We start from the raw sequence: 22,542 nt of genomic DNA, 5'->3' as shown, positions 1-22,542 counted from the left end.
TGCACGGAGGGCAGGCAGCAGGGAGAGGTCAAGTGACTTGCCCCCTACTTGTGCCTGTTTTCCTGCCTTGCTCCCCACAGCCTCCAGGCCCCACTTCTCCTCTTGCTCTCCTCCCTGCAGCCTCTGCTTCCCACTCTCCCCCCTTATCTTTGCTCCACACTGGCAGGCTCTGTTCCTGTTCTGGTGCAGGAAACTGAGTATATCCCCAGTCCAGCACCTGTAGCAGGTGTGTGGGCTGCATGCAGTTACAACAGAGCCAGGCTTGGGACACGCTCATCGCTCCATGCTGCAGCAAAGGTAAGGTTGGGGAAAGAGAGAGGGGCAGGTGGGGGGAGCAGGGATTTCATGAGAAGGGGAAGGGGCTGCAGAAGGAAGATGGGGGGGTGCAGAGGCAGTAGCTATGGCCCTAACTCTGGGTAAGGGCTAGAGCTTGAGCCACAACAGCTGTCTTCCCCACCCTCTCCCCTTCCCCTGTTCTCATACTTGATTCTAAGATGAGGTGCTCCCCCACGTTAAATGGCAGGGAAGCTCATCTTAAAATGAAGTAAATAATAGTACCTTTTGTATAGTAATGGAATGTAGCATTTTTCAAAGATTCAGTTTTCCTTTGTCAGAGGGCTCTGTCAGTGCCCATGATACCTGATGAGGCCTTGCTTGGCACAACCACCCTTTTGTTAAGTTACAGCCATTTCTCTCTGCATAATTTCAGCATCTTCTGTTAACTGCTAGGGTGACAATTCAGAGTCACACCCTGAAGTCCACAGGACCCTATGCTCACCCCTGGGCCTCTGCCCAATCTAGGGCACACTAGATCTTGGCCCCTTGACCTACTGAGCTGTCACTTTCCTTTCCACAGGAAACTGAAGCCCACAGATCCCACATACCTGAGTGGCAAGGAACCACTCAGATGCTTTATTACAGGGGTGGTCAACCTGCAGCACAAGTACCAGAAGGAGCACAGGCAGCCACTGCGAGGCATGAGACAGTTCAGAGAGCACAGGAAGCATAGTGGCAGACAGGGCAGAAAGCTGAGTAGCAGATCAGGCAGGAGAAGGGGATTGAAGTGTCACTAGGGGAGGGCGTGGGGCTAATTTGTGGCAACCCTGCCGAACAGGTTGGTCCCTGCTGCTCTGCTGCTTCATTAGGGAAAGGCTATCCAACTTTTGGGCAGCCAGGAGCCACATGCCACGAGGGCCACAGACCCAGAAGCTATATACCATGGAGACTACATACCCAGCAGCCACACATCATGTGGGCAGACAGGCTCTCCCTCCCACCCACCCTCTAGCCACTGCATGCATAGCATGAGCAGCACAGCTCCCTCCCTCCCAGCTGAATGCATGATAGCAGTCCCTCTACCCCCAAAAGCACAGGGAGCCCAACTTCGCCCCCGCTGCATGCACGGCACCCTGGCTCCCTTCTTTGACTGTGCGTACCACCCATCTGCAGTGAGAAGCTGGGTTCCCTTCTTTGTTGCGTGTGCAGCTCAGCACTCCAGCCCCATCCCAGCCAAAGGGGCAACTGCAACAGAGGGAGGTAGGAGAGGGATGGGGAAGAGGAGTGTGACAACTAGATGGAAGCCTGAAGGTCACATGCTAACCTTTTGGGGGACACCAGTGGGAAGTCCTGCACTAAGGTATAGCATATCCTTGTACTAAGAGGCCATCATAATATAAACATGAATAAACAAACAGAAACCCTACAAAGTGGGACCTCAATATAAAAATAAGGAGTTTTGTATCATGTCAGTTTAAATACTTGGTTAAGAGTTTTGTTGAAGATTCCTTACCAGCAAGATGTTTCAGCAGTCAATGAATGCATTGTTTTCTAGATTACAGTATGTGTGCACTGGCAAAGACTAAACCCCCTGAAAGCCAGTGAGAAGGCAACTCTACTATGGTCACCAACATATCCTCCTCCCTCCCCTTCCCCTTCCCACCGCTACACCCTCCTCAGCCCAGCAGAGCTCAAAAGATGTAGTCATAACACTGGATACATTGCTTGTGTTCACTGGAGCAAAAGCATTTCTTTGGAATGTAACTCAAAGATAATTCTTGCTCGGCCTTAAACATTTTCAGACACACTGAATAAAAGGCACTGTTATTCAAGAAGCATTTTTTTGGCTCTGAATGTAAAAAAAAAAAAGTGGTGCTGGTATTGAACAAATAGCCACTGTTTCCCTAAAAAGACTTCTTTGATACTGAGGTAATTTAATACCTTATGATAAAAGCTTACTAATGTAATAACTTCTTTTGTCTGAAGCAGGTCTTGATTCTCACCTTAAGTCTTAAAATTACATTTAATTCATAACAGTCTACATGCATTATAAAATTAGACCGTTTACTTCAACCAGACAAGTCTGAACAACTAACTCTTTAAACTATACAAAAATAAAGAGTATGAAATCTTACAAAAAGTAGGACATTGAGACATTAATAGCTGATCCAAAAATGATAACAGTAACTTACACACTGCAATAAGCATAAGCAGCCTAAAACAGCTTTCAATAAACAGGACCTCAGAAGCAGAATATCAGCTAATGCAATCCCAAGCACAATGACGTCTCTGATTTATTATCTTTGCCACAGTACAAATTTTCACAAACTGAACATCCTTTGTCTGTCGAAGTCTGTAAACAAGTGCTGTATCCCCCCTCAACCCCAATTTTAAGCATGTGAATGTTTAAGTCTTTCACTCAAGTTTCATATTCATTACTTGCATAAGGAATCAAGAGCCTCTTCTCTTGTTAAATTATCTCTATATTTTATCATACAGCCTGCAATGCAGTAAAATCACAGTGAAAGCCCTTGAAAAAAACATGATCTTTACAGCAGGACTTGAACCGCTCAAATAATAAATGCATCTAATGAAGCTTCCCATAATAAAAGCATGGAGTTTCCATTTCCAGAAATCAAGGCAATTAGAAATCTTATGTTTTTACTTAAAAACTCCAAAAGATCTAAAAGTGAAAAGACCCATCTCTTCAGTCAGTTAAGAAATCATACAGTTTCACTTGCAGAGATACTTTTCCAGTCTGAAAAACAGTAGTGCAATTTAATTAGTTTTACTTCCTTATGTTACTTCTGTCCAGTGGACAAATGTCCTAGCTCTGTGGAAAGATAAGAAGATGCTCTGGTAAACAAGAAACTTTGGCAAGCCCACACAGGCTTACTAGTCCATTAAAGCTTGCAAGTCCAAAGTGGCTTTAAAAAAAAAAAAAAAAAAAAAAAAGCTGAAACTAAAACAAAGCAGAAATAAATAAGCAGAAATGACTGTAAACTGACTGAACATTTTAATGATCTCTGATTTGACAGCTGGCATGAACTTTGACACTGGAGTCATTTAAATAGTAAAGTTGACCTATACAGCTTTCCTGCTATGGCATCCAGTCTGAAATGCCCCAAAAAAACTACCTCCCTAAAATTTAAAAAAAATTAAATGTTTAATTACGCCACTCTGTGGGGTTTTGCCTTTCCAATTCACTTGGACTTCTTTTTAAAGAGGCTTTTTATTTTGGAGGGCTTTTTGTTTTTTTCACCATTCTGGCATAGGTCCTGTGGGATGCTACTTATTCGAGGGACAGGGGAGGCCTCATGAGCAGGTTTGCAATCGCTGCTGGCTGAGGAGCATGAGGTGTGGCGAGGCTTTGGGACTGGGATCCCACTAGACAGCTGGTTCATGCTGCAAGATTTCTCCAGGATGCCATTGTACACTTTGCTTGCAGGGCTAAATATCATGCTCTTAGTTTCTGTCATGCCTACGCAGTCAGGAGAGCCCCTTGAAATATCTGCAGTCAGAGATGAGGAGTCTCCTGTAGATGATTCTTCTAGTGAGAGTTCCTCCCGGGAGATCTTTTGAGGAGACAGCATTTGGTGTATTTCAAGACTTGAAGGAGGAGATTGCTTCCTTCCAATGGATGAATTTAAGGAGTCACATTCTGAACTGGTATCCTGTACCTCCCTGTGTCAGAGAAAAAGGGAAGAGAGAGCAACTGTAAGACAACAATTTTCTTAATGCAATTGAGAGGAAAACAGGTTTAGAATATATGCCATTAGACTGCAAACTTTACCTCATTTATTCCACTATCAGTGCCAAAGGTAGATAGCTAGATATGTATTAACTAGGGATCTGTATGGTTTAAACTTACAATGATACCTGGAATAACATCTGAATCAGAATAAGTTCACGTATCGGATTCAGGAAAGCCAATTTTATATATGCAATCTTATGGCATGGGAAGTGGCCAGTTTTTTCTTGTAATTTTATTTGTCACACTGCTACTAAATGAGTAAATTTTAGTATAACTTTAAAGTCCACAATAAAATGGTATTACTTATTAAAACATAAAAGTTGAATAACTTTAAACCTCAGCCAAACATGATGGGTGCCTGTAGACATGCTGTGGGGGATTGATAGAGTCTGCTGGAGCGTGGTAATTACAGTGCTTCAGCCAGCCTTCATGTCTCATGTATTAGCACCCCTGTGCTTCAAAATGGCAGTGGGGGCACTTGAATTAAAGCTTACTGAACAAGCTTTAGTCCAAGCGCCCCTGCTGCTATTTTGAAGCATGGGGAAGTTAATGCGCCAGATGCTACAGCTCTATAATTAAAGCGCTCTACTTAATGCACCATCCCCACCCCCGGAGCACATGTAAAAGTCCTTGATCTGTTTAGCTCTGTTCAGAATCAGTCATTTACATTTCAAAGTAGAAAAGCAACAATCATCCAGATAAAGTGTTTCCACATTCTAAAAATATTAGTCACGCCAAAGTCTATTATGAAGATATCTACTTTCCTAAAATTTAAGCTTTGTGAGGGGAAATGAATGTAAAGAAACAAACTAAAAAAAAAGGAAAAAACCGAGAGAGAAGTCCCAGTGAAAAAAGCAGCATTTTTTCACCCAGCTTCTTATCTATTGAAGATACTTATATGGCCTTCATTATTACAGCACCCAAAAGCATCAATTTCTTGGGTTTATTTCTCAGTGTCAGAACAAAGATATCTGACCAAAGTCACATGAAGTATGTGACAAAGCAAGGAACACCTCTGTTCTAGGCCAGGACCTTATCTACTAAACTACCATTCCTCTGAATTTAAAACTTCCAATTACAAATACACTGTACAGTATAACCATACATTTAAAGAAGCACCTGAAGTCTTAGAGCAGACAAATTTTCTCCTATGAGCTCCTGCTTTTACTAGCAGGTTTTTCCCTAACTAGTAATTAGACACAAACATAATGGACAGAAACAAATTAATTCAAGTATTTTACCTATGGCACAAATTTGACATAAACTTTTTTTTTAAAAAGTTTATTTGGCTAATATTAGCATCCCCCCTTTACTGTTAAGCATTGCCAGTGTTTAAATAATTCCAAATCTCCTCTCTAATCCTAACAGCAAAAGAATTAACTAATTTATATTTATAATGGTGACAGGATGCTGTCTTAGAAGTTATTGTGATATCCCAATTTCTTGTGCCACTTCAGAAATAAACAGCTGAAAGATGGACTGTGAGGGAACAAAAGCTCTGTGAATAAATTAAGAAGTTATGAAACCCATGCAAATGGACTCAGGGTGATTATACTTGAAAGTCTACTTGAGAATAGAAGTCCTCAACATACAATGTCAGCCCATTTGTTACCCCATGAAAAGACTCTGTCTTTCCTTAGGGAAAAAAAAAAAAAAGGTAGCAACAACAGTGAGCAGAGAGCTCTCTATGGTATAAAGTATAAGAAAGCATTCTGACTTCTCTTCTGACTAAGGTTTGCATTGCAGTCCACCTTCTCTCAGCCTGATAACTAAGATTGCTTTCGGTTCCCATCAGAAAAAATATAGCTAAGAACTTGAACTGATTCAATACATCTAAGATTGTGGTAAATCCCAAATTCTACCTGCTGTATTGACCATGAAAGTCCATTTAGTGTTCCAAACGAGTCACAATAACTGAGGTTTTCAGCCTGTTGGCTACTGTACTTTCTGGCTCAGTTCAACTTCTAACACTACTCTAAATAGTTAAGAGCAATTCTACCAGAGTTCCAATAACATGCCAGTATTCTTTATACCATTGTTTATCAGCAGTGAAGTAAATAGCTTCTTCCTCTTCCTCAGTACGGTAAAGAGCAGGGCAACTTGACACTGAAAGGATGTCAGGGTCAGGAGAGTGCAAAGTATGCGGAGTATATTGAGTATGTTGCGACTGTGGAGATGATGGCACAACACTGCGCCTCGAGCGACACAAACTACTGCTTCTTGCTAAGGTGCTGGGAGGCTTTACAATGGACCCTGCGAGGGAAAGCGGGGGGGGGGGGAAAAACGGTGTTACTTGATGTTAACACGATTATTGAAAACCCTATAGGCAGATACTCTTTCTTGCAGGAGTGACATATTAGATAAATGATCTTCAGGATCAATGCATCTGTGAACAGCTACAGAGTGCTCAATTACCACTACTTAAACAGAAGGAAAGGTGGAGCAAAGTTGTGCTTTGCCACACCCTCTCTCCCAGAGGGGTTTGTGGGAATCCAGGACCTGAATATAGCAGTTTTGTGTCACCAAAGCATCCCTCTGGCTATTTGCAACTACATTCTGGTTCCTTATGTGTCCCCTACCCACCTTTCCAGGCAGTATGAAGAGGGCAGATCTCAACTGAGAATCTGGTCCTGCATGTTTGTACATTTAAAATGGTGGTATTACATTATCATATGTTACAGAATTATTCTCCTGTATTTCACTTGTGTGATAACCAACATTAAACAAGAGGAAACCGCTTTTTCAAGCACATTTTTCAAACAAGTAAACCTAACTAAAAAACAAGTGTCTGGAGTAAATTAAATTTATTTAAAATCATGTATGCTACAGTTATGAACTCTGACCTATTCAAGACTTGCCAATTACTGCTGTCTCAATAGAAAATGCCAAATATATAGAAGGAATTTTCTGCTAAATATTGAGCAGATGCCAGATTTATATCATCTGGTTTTAACTGCAATAAATTTGTATTGGTATATTTTTTTTCCTCTTTGATAAGCTTCTTTTCCCCAGACCTACTACAACAGCAATGATGCTGAGGTACAGTTCCTCCTTGTCAAATGATGAAGGAGCAAACTAAGACTTTATTAAGGAACTGTCTGACAAGAGGCCACACACACAGCAGTCCGGGAAATCCTTCCAGTTTGTTTTATTTGGAAAGCAAGCCAGCCAGAACCACTCAAGTGAAAATAAACCCATGGAATTACTCAGACTCACTGCTATGGCGTTCAAAATTTGTAGACTTCTTCATACCAAGATCATGGCAGCTTTGCAATACTTCACTTGGACAGGGATGGCCTTGCTCACAATGGTGTCAAATTTGCCTACTCTACTTAACTAAGGAAATAAATCAGGAAATTCAGTAATTTTGCAAATCAGGCTGGATTGATACCACATGCACCTTTCCTCCTGAGAAGCCATTTTAACCTTGGATAACCTATATTATCTCTTCCTGTGTATCAACTTATTTGCTTACATGCTTATATATAGATTTGTACCATGACAAGCAAGGACAAGGCAGATAATTCCACTAGCTTCTACACTTCCTGGAATCTCACAGTAGGTTTAGTTACCACCCTACTCTCCAAGCAGAAGGTCACTTGGGAAGTCACAGCTTACAATGTGCAGCTGCACCTGACCTCAGCTTATCAGGTTTATGCACACTTTGTTGAACTGAGTAGTAATTGAGTTCAAGGACAAAATGTTATATAGCATCTGCTCTCTGGAAGCCTATAAATCTACAGTTCTTAAATTTTGCTTCATTTATTTCTAAGCTGAACACAGCTCCTGGCCTGTCAATGTTACAGAAAATTACTAGTTAAAATGAGCATATACAGAATATGACTGCAGTTTTTATAAGATGAACTGTGATAGTGAAGTGAGCTTTGAAGTTACAAGCTGGCATAACCATGGAGTTCCTTTAAACTGAAATAAATGCTTGTGTATACAAAATCAGAATTACTTTAATAAATCAGTGTTATGGGATAGTGATGGCTGGCTGTTCCCCTTCTTGATTTTTTTAGGATAAAATATATGGTGATATCTGAGGGTATAAAATGAATGAAGTACAGCAAGTTAAGGGGAAAAGGGACTTATGAAGCAGATGCTTCACAATAACAACCCATCTACCTGTGGTAAATAAAAGCTAAACCTGGGAAGACTACCCAGAATAAACCCAGGACTATGCTCCCCCAGTTCAGCATTCACTTACCACAGGGTAAAAACAAGCATACATTTACAGTGGGGTAGTTAGTTGTTCAACAAAAGTCCCAGGCCCCTTTTAATTCATTTTAGTTTGTTCAGTTATGAGTTTCAGGTGTATATGCTTCTATACATACATCATACCGGGAGTGGATGGAGGAGAGGAGCAGTGATGCAGATGCACCTGCCTTTGATTCCTGCCCCACTACCCAAACTTAAAAACCAAATGCCGGAGAGGGGCAGTCCCATTTCTATTCAAATAGTGCTAAGCAAGTCAATTGACTCATGGCTTATTATCATCGCCTTTATTACTGTTAATCTCTTTCTACTCCACAGGTGTTTACAACAGTCTATCCTTTTTAGGAGTCTTGATATTTCACTATCCAAACTATCCTTTTTTTGCAATTTTGCTGTTTGTTCCTGGTAATATTTCTCTCCAATTTTACAATCTTACAGACTGTCCTTAGCTCTAGCTAAAAACCTTAACTTAGGTGTGATAATATTAATTCAGCTACAGAAATGAATGACAGTGAAGTATTGGAGGCACTATCAAGACAATCGAGAAGGCAAGATGTTGTTTTCAGAATCTGACATTGAACTACATTTAACTATAATGACTACCGGACAAATGGTACAATATCCTTTGACTACTTTTTGCCTGGTTTGTTGTGTTTTTAATACTTTATATATACTCCAGCAAATGAGTGAACATTCCAATAGCAATACTTGTTTTTTTGCTTTTATCTGAAACTGAATAATACAGTGGTAGTTGCCTAGTATATCAGTAATGCTTCTAGTTTCTCTTTAACTGAAGAAAGATATATGTTGTGCTACATGTAGGGACTAATGAATTCACGATTCCCTGGATTCAGGGGCATTGGCTGGATTCGGCAAAATCCACACTATGCCTATGAAATCCACAGAAAAAACACAACAACTTATTGAGTACTGTGGCATCTCACTGGGGTGGGATAAGGGGGATGGGGCTGCTTGCTCTAAGGGCTGCCACCTCCCCCTGAGAAACAGCTCACCAAACCTGGAGCCCACAGGCCCTGAGGCTCTTCCTTACCACTTCCAACACCACCAGCGCCCAGTAGCAGCTGAGCACACAACTCCAGCCCTGGCCTGCCCTGAACCTGCTCTAGACTTGCCAAGACTATAGCAGACCAGCTCTGAACCAGCCAGTACCCAAGTACACAGCCCCATTCCCAGTCCCGGTCTGTCCCATGCCTGCTCCAAACCTGCCCTGGCTACAGCAAACCAGCTCCGTACCAGCATGGAACCAGTGCACACAGCCCCATCCTCCTTTGGACCAGTCCATCCATGATGAGTGGCAGCAGTGGCTCAGAAGCTGCTGCTGGGTACAAGAGAAAAGCGGCTTGCTCCACCCAGGCCGCTGCCAGGCCCTTCTTGTTGTGACCACCCAGAGTCCACATCAGACTGCCCTGCAGCTCCTCTTCACTGCCACCACTGCCCTGCTGGGTTGCCCAGAGGCAGCACTAGTAACAGCAGTGAAGAGGAGCTTCAGGGCAGCCCAGGCACAGGCTCTGGGCCTGGCAGCAGTGAGAGGAAGGTGGCCACTTTTCCCCCCATGCCCAGTTCAGCTTCTGCATGGACACTGCCACTCAGAATGGGCGGACCAGTCCAAAGTGAGCATACAGTGGGCCAGGATTGGGCCAGTGAGTGCAGGTCCTGGCTAGAGTGGGAGCAGAGTGGACTGAGGTCAGGGCAGTGCATATGGATCCCCACCAGTCTCCATGGGATGGGCCAGCAGTGGCAAGTGGAAGGAGCTGCCCCAGCCCCACTGAGTACATGGGGATAGCAGGATGCGCACCACGGGCCAGATGGCACCTGGGTCAGGCAGGACTGAAGGATCCGCCGCAGCCCAGTCAAAGTCCCTCCATAGGCTAGATTCAGCCTGTGGGACCAGATTTTCCCCACCCCTGTGCTACATGAAGAAAGACTGGTGGAAGAAAAAGATATCCAAGTCTGGAGAAGTGAGTTGCAGAAACTGGGTCCAGCAACACCTTATTACTGACCTATCTAGATTTTATGCTTGCAGCCTCATGAATGAAGTAATTGTTAATAAGACTAGTACCCTACTTACAGATTGTCTGCATTATTTACTTTTGTTTAGTATTGTTTTAGCAAAGCTGTAAATAAACTGCTACTACTATTGTTTAGAGGACAGGAATAATTTACCAAGTGTTGCCAAGTAAAAAATAAAATAAAAAAGGGGTACTTTCCAGAATGAACAACAAGTGTTTGTTTCATTTACACACACACACACACACACACGCACGCCTGATAAAAATCTGAAACCATGTAGTTTCTCTGGTGAAGCTTCTACAGTAAAAAATGGGGCTGTATCCTTTACGCAAAACCCTGAACCCAAAGAATTATTTACATATTATAAAAAATATGGAAAAACAGCATTCTAGTCACCTGTTCAAGCCAACCTAAATATGACTGCATCCGTGAACATCCAAATCGAGGTAAAATCTGACTGATAAAACAATAATTTAAAATGATAGGAACTTTGTAATCATATTTGTGAAAGTATGGATAATTACAATAAAGATTTAAGATATACTAAATGTTAGAAGAGATGCTGTTCTTCTAATCCTATCTCCTTAATCCCGCTATTACTTTTCTCATTTACTATCTTCTAAGAAATAAGCAAATACAGTGGCTAGAACTGGTATTCTTTAAACTAGGCATCCAAAGCCACAGGAGTGCCTATACACATGCTCTGTATTCCAATTCCAATGTAATGGAGCAGACTCGATTAATCTGCTGCTCCACATTTTAAAATGTTCCAGCATTGCTGCAGCAACGTATGTATAAGGCCCATGGGTTTAGAAATGGCCACTGGGGCATTTTAACTAAAGCTCATTGAATGAGCTTTAGTTAAAGTACCCTGTAGCCATTTGGGGCTTAATGCATGTGACGCTGCAGAATTTTAATTAGAGAGGCTCTCTGGAAACTGCTGTAATTAAAATGCACACCCACCCCAGCATGTGTATAGGCAGCCCTAGAAACTATGGATAAATTTTTCAGAAGTGCTGACAGGTAGGAGGGGCTCATTATTTGAAATCTAATCACAAGTCTCCATGTATGATTTAGGTGCCTGATTTTCAGCAATTTTAAGCCAAGAAATTGGTTATTAGCTTATTAGCAAACCTTTGGTAGGAAACACACACCAGTTTCAATTTTTTAAATTGCTTTTAACAGATAACTGAAGCTTAAGAGTATGTAGCATTCAAGTGTGGAAGACAACACATTAAGATCACAGTCTTCAAAAGCTGAAATAAGTTAGGTGTCCAAAACCATTACATGCTCCTAACTCCCTGAGAATCCTTAAAAGGTATCTAAATAGGGTGACCATCATAGAGGACATTCTGGTTTTCTGCTACTCTGTCCTCTATTGATACGAAACCTGACACTTTATATCCTCTATTTTTCTCTTCAAGAAAAAAATAGAGGACATGAAGGCGACGGGTTTTGTATCAATAGAGGACAACTGGACTGTCCTCTTTAGTGGTCACCCTATATCTAAAAGAAATTAGAATCAACAGAAAATTGTGACAGTAACTGCCAGAAAGTTTCATCCCTTCTTAGGCTTTACATCTTGAGAATTTTTTTTGTCTTCAGCAGCTAAGTGTGAAGTCATCTTCCTTGTCTAGGTAATCACAGTTTCAACAGCCTGGTGTCTACTGATGATGCAATGACTACATCATCAGGGTGGTTTGAATCCCCAATGTATATTTTTCAACTACAATTTAACTTAAGATGGACTATTTTCCACTGCTGACTTACCACCCTCTTGCAAATAACCAGTTGCATCCCACACAAACATTTTGCTGAAAACTTCTCTGGACAATAGCACTAATTTGTTTCACTTGTTAGATGTCTGGAAAGCTACGTAACACATCCTCACAAAAATATTAAGGGACAACTTCCTACTTTTTACCTGCTAGTCTGTTTTCCAATATGGTAGAAAAATGGATTAAAATTTAACTATATAGGAATTTGAACATTTTGGATTTTATAAACAAATTTGTCATCCAATTTGCATGGCCAGGTTTACAAAAACATTATTTTTAAGATTCCCTCTTTTTTTTTCTTTTAGAGTCAACAGTAACAGAAAGTATTTTTCAATCTTTACTCCTAGTGCCAGCCCATTTATTGAGCTTCTAATTTTTGTAGTTCCAAAAAATCTTATTTTAAAAATTTCCCCCATTAAACATGGGCACCACACGTTATCACAAAGCAAGATAGGGTGTGAATTTAGCATAATCTATTCTGCATTTAAGAGTGCACTTATGGATATACTCTATCCTGTGATAAATACCAAGCTTCATTTACCCATATATGAAGATCCATAGCGTAAGCTATCACACATTCACGGGGCAGCAAAAGCAAGCACATCAGCAAGTAACAGAGTATGCTGTGAATTCACACCCTTGCCTCTTGTTGCCTCTGGCAACTTATTTGAGCACCAACACTTTAAATCCTATCTTTTTTTTAAACTTGTTTCCATTTCCTGTCAAAAATGGCCCACGGATTTTTTTTTTTAAATCTCCTTTGTTTGATCCTCTTCCAAAGCTCCTGCTCATTTCTTTTCACCACATTATCTCTCACTACTCTAGCTACACTTCCTTAATGTCTCCCTTTGCGGGGACATACCATGAAACTGTGAAACTATTGGAGGAGTGTCTTCATCTAAGTCATCAACTCCCCCAGCTATTGGGTAAGGCGGAATGGAGACTCGGGGCATCACTACCCAACTGTGATCAGAGTAAAGAGAAGAGGTCAGGCTCGGTAATCCTGAGTTGTGCGCTATCTGAAAGCCACAGATCTTCTCAATCTGCTGCCATCGATAAAGACGCTCTCGCAAACTTGTTGTCAGTTCAGAGAGTGCTTTTCTAAAAAAAAAAAAAAAAGAACACACACACAGTTATTTGCTTTGTCATCAGCACTGACAACAGTACACCATCTGACAATTGCACAGAACAGTAGAACAGTGTAATCCCTGCTGTCTCATAAGCAACGATAACCTTCGACACTAGCTCACATTAAACTTTTCAGAAGATACTGTACTTAAAAGTAAAATAAAATTCTAATTCAAATAATCCGTAGTGACCTCCATGATTTCTGATAAAAAATTGATAATACACATCTAGTTAATACTCTTACTTTGCTTCAAGGATTTTATGGTCCACCTCATCTAAGGAAGAGCTGTGTGCAACATGTAATGTCCCAAAGACAGTGCTTCTCTTCTTTTTTATTTTTTCTGCCTAAAATGCAGAATAAAATATGAAACCAAGGGCTGTATATTTAATGCAGATGACAAAAACATTGTTTTGAAAAAAAAAAAGAAAAAAGGCAGTAGGTATTTGTGAAGAAGAGGACCTTTATATTTTAACCGCAGAAAATGTGACCAGACAACATTCTATCCAATTAAAATGTTTACATCCACAAGTTCATTTATCTAGTAAAACTGGCCAGGTCAACAAGGCTTTTGCTCCTAAAGTTTTGAAAAACCTCAAAAGTGAATACATTGTCCGTACCTCATCTTTAGCAATAGATAGCTGCATTTCTGCATTTTGTCTTTTAATATTGTAGTACTGCACTTCCACTTCATGTGTTAACTGGAGCCATTTCTGCAGAGCATCGGGAACAGACCAGTTGCTTCTCAGTTCAAATTCTTTTTCAGCTTTCTTCAAAGCCATTCGAACCTAGAAATGCACAAATCACCACAAATTTTGTTAATATTGAAGGTAATTGAGAGTCAACCTTAAAATGCCACAGACATTTATTTCTAGCACTAAATTTCTGTGAAATTCTTAATGCTAGAAAAATATCCCAAGGTTTGCAGCATACATGCGTTTCAGCCCCTTGGCTAGGGAGTTACACAAGGGAGCTCTCCAGCTACGAGGCACTAAAAGGCTGATTCCCGGGTCTCTCTGGACCTTAGGCAAACCCACTGATTGTCTACCTGCTCTCTCCCCTGCCTGGGAATAGAGCAGGCTGTCAAAAAAGCAGCAGATGCCAGAGAGAGCCTGGGGAGGGTTCCAGACTGGGAGAATGCCCTCCAGCTCCACCAATAAGCTGGTCCCAAAGGAACGCTGGGGACCATTCTCCCACAGTGGCAACACTCCTGAACCCCCAGGGTGGTTGCTGCTGCAGGCACAGCTACTTCCCACCTCCCACACTCCTTCAGGTCAACCCAGGGAAGTGCAGGGGGCCACTTTCCCATGGTGGCAACCCTCTTGTCACAAATGTAACACCTGTCCATGGCTACTGTCATCATCCTGAGACTCCTCCTTCAGGATATCTGACATAGTCTGGATTTTCAGAGCTACTGCATGTCACACTGGCTGTGTTCAAGCAAAACACTGAGACATTTCTAAAATTCAGAATGCAAATTTATGTATACTGCATCAGCCCTCAGAATTCCTCCTCTTTATCAGCTTTGTGAACTTGTCGTTCTGTTACAATTTGATCTTGGCATTTTTTGGTCCACAGGAGTTATGAACAAGGGGCATAAGTGGGTGTTTATTTACATGCGGGGTGGGGGGGGGAGTGATTTAATTAGAGCAGCTCAAAGAGCTGCTCCAACTAAAGCAGCTGGAGTGGCATATGTATCAGCATCCCTGCACTGAAAAATAGCAGCTGAAAAGTGCCCCTGCCGCCATTTTTCAACGTGGAGATGCTGATACATGTGACACTGAAGCATGATAATTACTATGCTCCAGCAGACTTGATTAATTGAGTCTGTTCCAACATGATGTAATTACAATGCATCAGAGCAGCCTTGCTGCACATGTATAGGTGCTCAAATACGAGGAACTGTTTTTCATTATGCTTGAGTAACATTTTGTTATACAGTTTATCTACATGTGTCTGCATAATTAGGCTACTATTGCATACTGCTTCTGTGGCTATGAAGCAATGAAACATGTTCAGATTAGAAAATGCCTCCAGGATCACAAGCCTAATGACAGAAAAATAATTTAAAAGAACAAAGTTCATTAAACGAAGCCCCAATCAGGAAATCTACGAAAACAAAAGTGACCCTTAATTCAGATACCTGTACTAGTTCTTCCTCTGCATACTTGAGCCTGCTCAGTTCACATTCAGCTCCCTCTCTCAGCTCCCTCAGGCGCTGTGCTTCCCGTTTTGCATCACTGATTTCATCCATCATTTTGCGCTCCAGGTTTTGCTTTTCTACAGCAACATTTCTATTTTCTTCCTGTGCCTTTATGAGCCTTTGAAGTTGAACAAAAATAAGTCTCAGAGAAAAGATTGAAAATTCCAATATTCCACTGAACAATGAAAAACTATGAGATATTTTAATATGTAGATGCCATTCATTCATCACAATTTATAATTCAAATCTCAAAAAAATCCCATATCTGGCACACCAATCTGAATTATTGTCCTTTGTATGTAGTTAAAGGTATAAAGAGAGAAGTACAATCTGGTTTACTATAAGAACTTTAATTACAGCTTCTATATGAAAAAGGTATAGTCTTATCCATAACCCCCCAAAAACAGTAAGCAGTTTTCACAAAATTTTGCCTGACTGTAACAAGCTATAAAGTAGGGAAGAAAATGCATGAAAAACAGGCTATTCCACGTAAAGTTCTTTTGCTATCAATGGATAACATAACACTTTTACTTAGTATTTTTTCGATTCACCTTCTCTCGTCGAATTTAAAATATCACAGAGAGATTGCAATATGTCAGACATATTCAACAATTGCGGCTGAACTGGTGGAACAACCCCCCGGCCCCCCCAAAAAACCCAAATGGTGCACAAATCTAGTGTTGTCTCTAATCAGTTCTTCCCCTAGTTTACAGCTTTAAATAGGATATGAAAACATTTGTACCTCAAAATAACACATTAAGACAAATAACTAAGACTAAAATCTTTTCTGGTTGACATACCTCTCTTGCAAGTCAAGAAGGCTTTGCTCTGCATTTTGGAGGCTTTCTAAGTCTTTCATCATTTTTATGATGTGTTCTCTTGAGGTCCTGTTCTGAGTATATGCAAACCAGCAGCCTCCAAAACCAATTACTATAGAAATTATTAGTGCAAAATCCTTTATCCAGTTGTGAGGGGGGCCTGTACAAATAGTTATACAAATTATTTAGTACAGATTTAAAAGGTATGCTATGGAAATGACTTCACTTCAGTCATAAAAGTGGTGGAATATGGCAGTCACCAAGTGGGTTCTAACTTAAATAACTCATACTTTCTCCAATGTGCCCTTCTGAAATTCTTTTGGGGGCATTTTCCAGAAGGAGATTTGTGGCTAAACTTCATTTATAGTAGATTAACAATGCACACGGTATAGGAAATCCTTTGTGATACACTGACACTGGAGTCTTCATTAACTATTTCTATTTCATGAGCTACAGAATAATTCATCAGTAATCAAACTGTGTAACTGGGAAGAATGTCAGGTTCAATTCCAAAGTCCCTCCCCTCGATGTACAGTGCAATCATTGAGATTAACAGGAACCCCATAAGTGAATGAGGGAAAGGATCAGGTTCATATTAGCATAAGGTTCTAGGTGACTAGTATAAGGACAATATGAATTTAAAAATTTGGCTGCCCAGCTAAAGATATATAGCTGTAAATCTCTCTTGTATCCAAAAATGATCAAATTAAAGTAATTAACCAGACTAAATTTCTGTAGAAGTAAAAGAGGTCTGATCTGAATTTTAAAAAGGCATAATTTGTTTATATGCTATTACAAAACATAAGATATCTAGCCAAGGATTCAGTGATATAAAATAGATTATTCCTTTTACATGTAGATACGGCAATATGTAAACGGTTGCATAAAAATAGCCATCAAGATGCACTTAAAAATATTCCAGGGGCACTACGTACCCACTTTAAGGCCAAAAATGACAAGCAGCCTCCTACTCATGAAGAGGCACTGACATCTCACACTGCTCTTCAGAGACTGTACAATGCAACTGGGCCCCTTGAATTCTGAGTTACACAAAAGGGTGCAGCTGCCTCAGGATTCCAAAAGAAGAAATTTAGTGAAGTAACATGATGGGACAGCAAATCCTTTCCTAAATATGGCTAAAGACCAAGTGGATAGAAGTTTTCAAATGCCACCTTTGTCAATTCACCCATTCGATACAAAACAAGTAAAGTTCATATAATTGAATTCTTCTATAAAGGAACAGTAAGAACGTTTCTCGCTTGAAAAGGTCCTGGGTTTATGGAGTCAGATTGCAGAGAAGATGTAAATATCCATGTGTGCCATTCCTAATTAATAGCAGTGATATTGTGCAGGAAGGACAATGTAGCTGAACACCTGAGCATCAATACACTATACACTCAAAAGATGCCAAAGTCTCTCAATAATCAAGCAAGCAGATATTACTCCAATATGCACATTCATTATCTAACACAAATTGGTTCTGGACAGTATCTGGTAGGCTGGCAGTCCTGATGCATTCTAGCCTTCCTAACTACAAACAGCACAGGGGTAAGTCGCATTACTCCATCCACTGACATTTTGTATCAAGACATAATATATATGAAAAGTGTGGTCTCTTAATAAAACAGGACTAAGACATACAATGGTGAGGCTCATGCTAGAAAGGGCAATTTTGTAACAGCAAGGTAGGGGTTTTTTGATAATTTTTGTTACGCAGGCTTGATGACTAGAAAATGATATTTAGAGATTTGCTTTTAGGAACTGGCTTGTAGGTAAACTAGATACGCATTAGAACAATGGTCCAGGGGCACAGCAAGGGTTAACAGGTTTCTAAAAGTCTGTTTGTGACAAAGTTTCCTTCAAAGCCCACTGTGTCATTAGCAAGCAGGCATACACATCCTGGGAAATTAAAAACATCCAAACAGTGTTCCATAACATAAGATAGGTTTGCTGCACAGGCATCAGGTCACAGTGACCAGCTGCAGAGCCCTTGGGATTTCTGGTTTTGGTAGACAGATGAAATTAAGATGTGTGCATGTGATGAGTTTAGGAAACAAAGCATTACGCTGACAGGACAGAATGTGGACAATGTGATGACCATGGGGAAACCAATCAATGGTACCCGGAGATGAAGAGTCATCAGCCGGAGGAAAAAGAATACAAAAGGAGGGATTTCAGAGCAGCAAAGGGTCCTTGAGGGGTGAACCTGAGGCCACCATGGACAGAGGGTGCTTCACCAACCCATCTTGCCCACCTCATTGGAGTGGGAGGGAGGCCTTGGTCCTTGACCTCCAGGTTCCTGACATCTGACACTCAAGAAAGAACCACAGGGTGAAACTCACATACTGGCGAAACACATCCTCCCTCTGTGACAACCCTAGGACTGGTAGATACAGAATTGGCGGGGTGGAAGGGCAGCATATTTTGTTTGCCTCGCCTGTATTATTCATATCCGCTATCACTGTGTATCAATAAAATTTGCCTATTATTGAAAGGAGAAGTTGTGGTCAGTCTGAGGGTTTGAGTCTACCCAGAACAAGGCGTCTGAGTCAGCACCCACAAGCTGATCCCTCTGATATCATTCCAATGAACAGGTATATACGAGTCCTTTAGCCCTAGGTTTCTAACATGTCCATCTAACAGCTGTATCAGATATTTCAGAACATGACAAGAAATACTTCAGCACTAACAAGATTTTTGGATGGCATCAGAACAAGTTATAAATTATAGAAGCCCCAGACAGAGCCAAATTTCAGGTTTCAGGTAACAGCTCCTCAATCTGACACTTAGAGAAGGCCAATAAAAAGCGTGCACTTGGGTATTAAAGACAAAAATAAAACTATTGTTCCCCCTCCCCCCATCATAAAATGTTTTTGAAAGTGAGTACTAAATCAACAGAGAAACCCTTTGTTATAAAGTCCATTGTAATTAATATTCAAACATTTCTTGCTTAGCACTTCCCATGATTTACCAAAGTTTGTAAAGCAAAAATTTGTATTAAACGAAATGATTCTAACTTCTATTAAAGTACCCATTTAGCATCTCAGCCTTCAGTTTTTCATCCACTATCTTTTCAAAACTATTTGTTTGTTACATTAGTGTTCAAGATGTTGGTCTTGACCAAGGAAATTAAGGTAAAGATCAGCTAAAAATGAGCTAGGTCTGATGGTTTTCCTGGCGCAAATTCAGCAAACAGTTTTAGCTCAGTTTTAACTCTAGTAGTTAAACTAAGCTAGTTTTTACTCTGACCGCATCTCAGTAATGAGGTCAGTTTAGTTAAATTTTTTCTAGTACACGTTATCCAAGGCCTCATACAGACATTCAGTTTTTCCTGGGAGAGTCGTTTCTCTTGCAGGTGAAACCACAAGTATACAGATGTTTAGGCTTCTCTCAGGGCAAAAGTGGCCAAAAGAAGAAAAGTAACCTGGGAACAACAAGGGTTACATCATTCCCAGGAGCATTTCTCCTGGGAGAGTGAATGCCTGAATATGCCATGGCTTCTCTTAGAAGAGAACACAGTCCTTCAGCTTCTACCTCCCACCTCCCCCAGGAGACAGTGTGTTACTCTCTGGACTCTGCTGCTCCAGAACACACCCCACCCCCCTTTGCCGTTCCCACATCGTGCTGCAGGTAAATGCAAGCTGACCATAGGCAGTCTGGGTAGGTCAATCATGACTGCCCTATAAACTGCTGCAATCTTTCACCAAGCAGATTAAGGAAGCCTACTGATCACATTATGTGTGAACAGTCTGCCTCCATCCCTGGCTGCACAGTGTTAGCACTGCAAGTTCTCAACTCTTCAGGGCTTCAGCCTTTGAATGTCTGCACACAAATCTCTGGGTAAGTTTTTCTACCCAGAGAGCAACCTTGGGAAAGTTCTCCCAGGTTACTGGAATATGTGTATGCAGCCTAAGAACAGCTTCAAGTCACCCAGGAAGATGTAGAACACTATCATTAGACCAGACTAACAAACCCCTGTAAAATTTGTACTGCAAACACCCAGATCAAAAATAGGATTCTGATATTGTAATTCTACAAACCAATTTCCCAGGTCTCACAATGCACTAACATATTCACAGTGGAGAGAGCTGTACAGTATACAACCTCAGTTGAAAGCAAGACAAATATCTTCACTGAGATCTTAGTCACAAGATAAAACCCCTAGATATACTAACGTGTGAGAGGTCCAAATAAAACAACGTCCAAGGCTTTTAGCTGAAGTTTCTGCCTGTGGCTCCGATCAGTTATTTTCAGATGAGAGATCATAAAAGCAGGTTCATTTACTGCTATCCTGTTGACAATAAATCAAATGTTACATACCAGGTTTTTACATGAGCTACAAAGAACTATGCTGTGAAAACACAATACTAGAGCATATTGATCTTTTTGTCAGTTTTACTGATTATATCTCCTGGTTTAACTGTAAATAATTTGTTAAATTATCATCAGGAAGTTATTTTTACATGAGTTAAATGAAATGCAGACATGGGACTGTTGGCTGGAAACAGATGACATTCAAGCATATTATGGCAGCAATAAATAGATCTTCTGGTTCCAGAATTCCATGTGTGCCTCAATTTTATTTGGGCAAGGATAAAAGAGTAGATTGAAATACTTGTCCTCTAGCAGAAAAAAGTAGTTAGAGGGAGCAGTTCGTTAGAAAACACGAATAGCACGTATTATAAAGTAATTCAGAAGGGGAAGAAAAAAAAAATCACCTGGGAAGTGTTGTTCCTTTGACATTACCGTCTCTGAAATTTTTCTCATACTGAGGAAGTTCAACAAAGTCTATCAACCACTGAAGTGTCTCCTCCTGAGTCCAGTTGTGAACTGTGAGATAAAAGATTGCCTTTGTCAAATGATACTGAGTTTCAAAAATGATCAGGGCTACAATTGAAAGTAGAATAAAGATGGCAAGATGGGCAAGTTATATAGTCAGCAAAGGAATGGAATCACAGAGTAGTACTCACATCTACTAACAATGTGTTCCTGGCAATTTGCCTTTTTTCATTATATGCTCTTTAGAGACAAAGCTGAAGCAAATTACAAGTAAACACATACTTAACCAACAGAAACATTTCTTTATTAAAAATTCCATAGCATAATTTAGAATTTCCCATCTTGAGACCTGCAGCAAAAATGCTCAAAGTCAATCTCCTTGCCCTTTGTATCTTACAAAGCTGAATGTATACCAGCAGGTGCTGATTCCATTTAAGGTAATATGCAGAGATCTTAGTGCACAGGCCATGGAGAGGACTCCTTTTTCACTGGAATCTTCATACAAACGCATACCATTTGAACATGTTGGGGGAGTGGGGCAACAAGGAAGAGAAAGAGAGAGAGAGCGAGAGAGAGAGAAAAGGAGAGAAGAAATGGAAAAATGGAAAAAATATGGGGTTAGGAATGCCAAGGGCATAAAAAAAAATAAATCCCTTTAAAAATGCCTGGAGCATCTTGTAGTGATGTATAAAGCCTGCAATACCATCCTACCCCCCAGTAATTTAGTTCAGAGCTGTTCAACTCATGGCCTACCAGATGCCTATTTGGAATCAGCCCAGGCACCACTCCTCCCACCATTCTTGCTGCTGCTGTTGCTGGAGCCTGCAGGCTTCTCCCATTCTCCTCCAGCTCCTGCTTCTGGCCCATGGGCAATGAAACCCATTGGGCCAAGGGAGCCCACAGGTCAGGGAGGGGGACCTAGGGCCTGCCTATGGTCGGGAAAACGGTTTGTGCTAGGCATGTGGCCTGCAAACACTCCAAAATTGGACAGCTAAGTTTTGAATGAATATAGACAAAAACTGAGAAAATCTTAACCATTACATTTCTCTATCCACCATTACTCTATTAAAGATTACAGCCAACAGTGTATGTGACCTTCTGTTACAGTGAACCATAACCTCAATATAAGCCAACAGTGTGCTCTTGTTGCAAAAAGCCAACAGCACCAACAGCTGGGCTGTATGAACAGGAGTGTAACTTGCAAATAAAAAGAAGTGATTTTTCCATTCCATTCAGCACTACACCTGGAGTACCGTGTCCAGTTTTGGGCCCCACACTTCAAGAAGGATGTGAACAGTTTGGAAAAAGTATAGCACAGGGCAGTAAAAATGGCCAGGAGTATGGGAGACAAGACTGAGGAAAAGTTGAAAGCACTAGGGTTATTTAGTGTAGATAAGACTGGGGGGGAGGAAGAGGGTGCAGTTGGTAATAGTCATCAAACTACCTGAAAGGTTTTATAGAGAGGGTGGAGATGAACTTTTCTCTGGACTGTATGGGACAGGGCTAGGAACTATGGTCTCAAGCTGCCGGAGGGAAAGTTCAGGCTGGATATTTGGAGG

General features: G+C 40.9%; 1 protein-coding gene across 1 annotated transcript in view; it reads right to left on the bottom strand.

Moving 5' to 3' along the window:
- Positions 1–2,280: 2,280 nt before the first annotated feature.
- STIM2 (stromal interaction molecule 2) overlaps positions 2,281–22,542 on the bottom strand; it is an 81,946-nt gene continuing 61,684 nt past the window's right edge. The window contains exons 6-14 of the mRNA XM_019552576.1: positions 20,923–21,034; positions 20,380–20,495; positions 16,187–16,364; positions 15,327–15,504; positions 13,804–13,971; positions 13,430–13,530; positions 12,920–13,158; positions 6,064–6,283; positions 2,281–3,960 (exon numbers count right to left, since the gene is read on the bottom strand). Coding sequence (XP_019408121.1) covers positions 3,480–3,960; positions 6,064–6,283; positions 12,920–13,158; positions 13,430–13,530; positions 13,804–13,971; positions 15,327–15,504; positions 16,187–16,364; positions 20,380–20,495; positions 20,923–21,034 — 1,793 coding nt within the window. The 3' untranslated portion in view covers positions 2,281–3,479. The remainder of the gene's footprint in view (positions 3,961–6,063; positions 6,284–12,919; positions 13,159–13,429; positions 13,531–13,803; positions 13,972–15,326; positions 15,505–16,186; positions 16,365–20,379; positions 20,496–20,922; positions 21,035–22,542) is intronic.

The sequence above is a fragment of the Crocodylus porosus genome, unplaced genomic scaffold, assembly GCF_001723895.1.
Source record: "Crocodylus porosus isolate Cpor-Errol unplaced genomic scaffold, CroPor_comp1, whole genome shotgun sequence".
Taxonomy (NCBI): domain Eukaryota; kingdom Metazoa; phylum Chordata; order Crocodylia; family Crocodylidae; genus Crocodylus; species Crocodylus porosus.
This window is presented reverse-complemented; position numbering and strand designations above follow the sequence as displayed.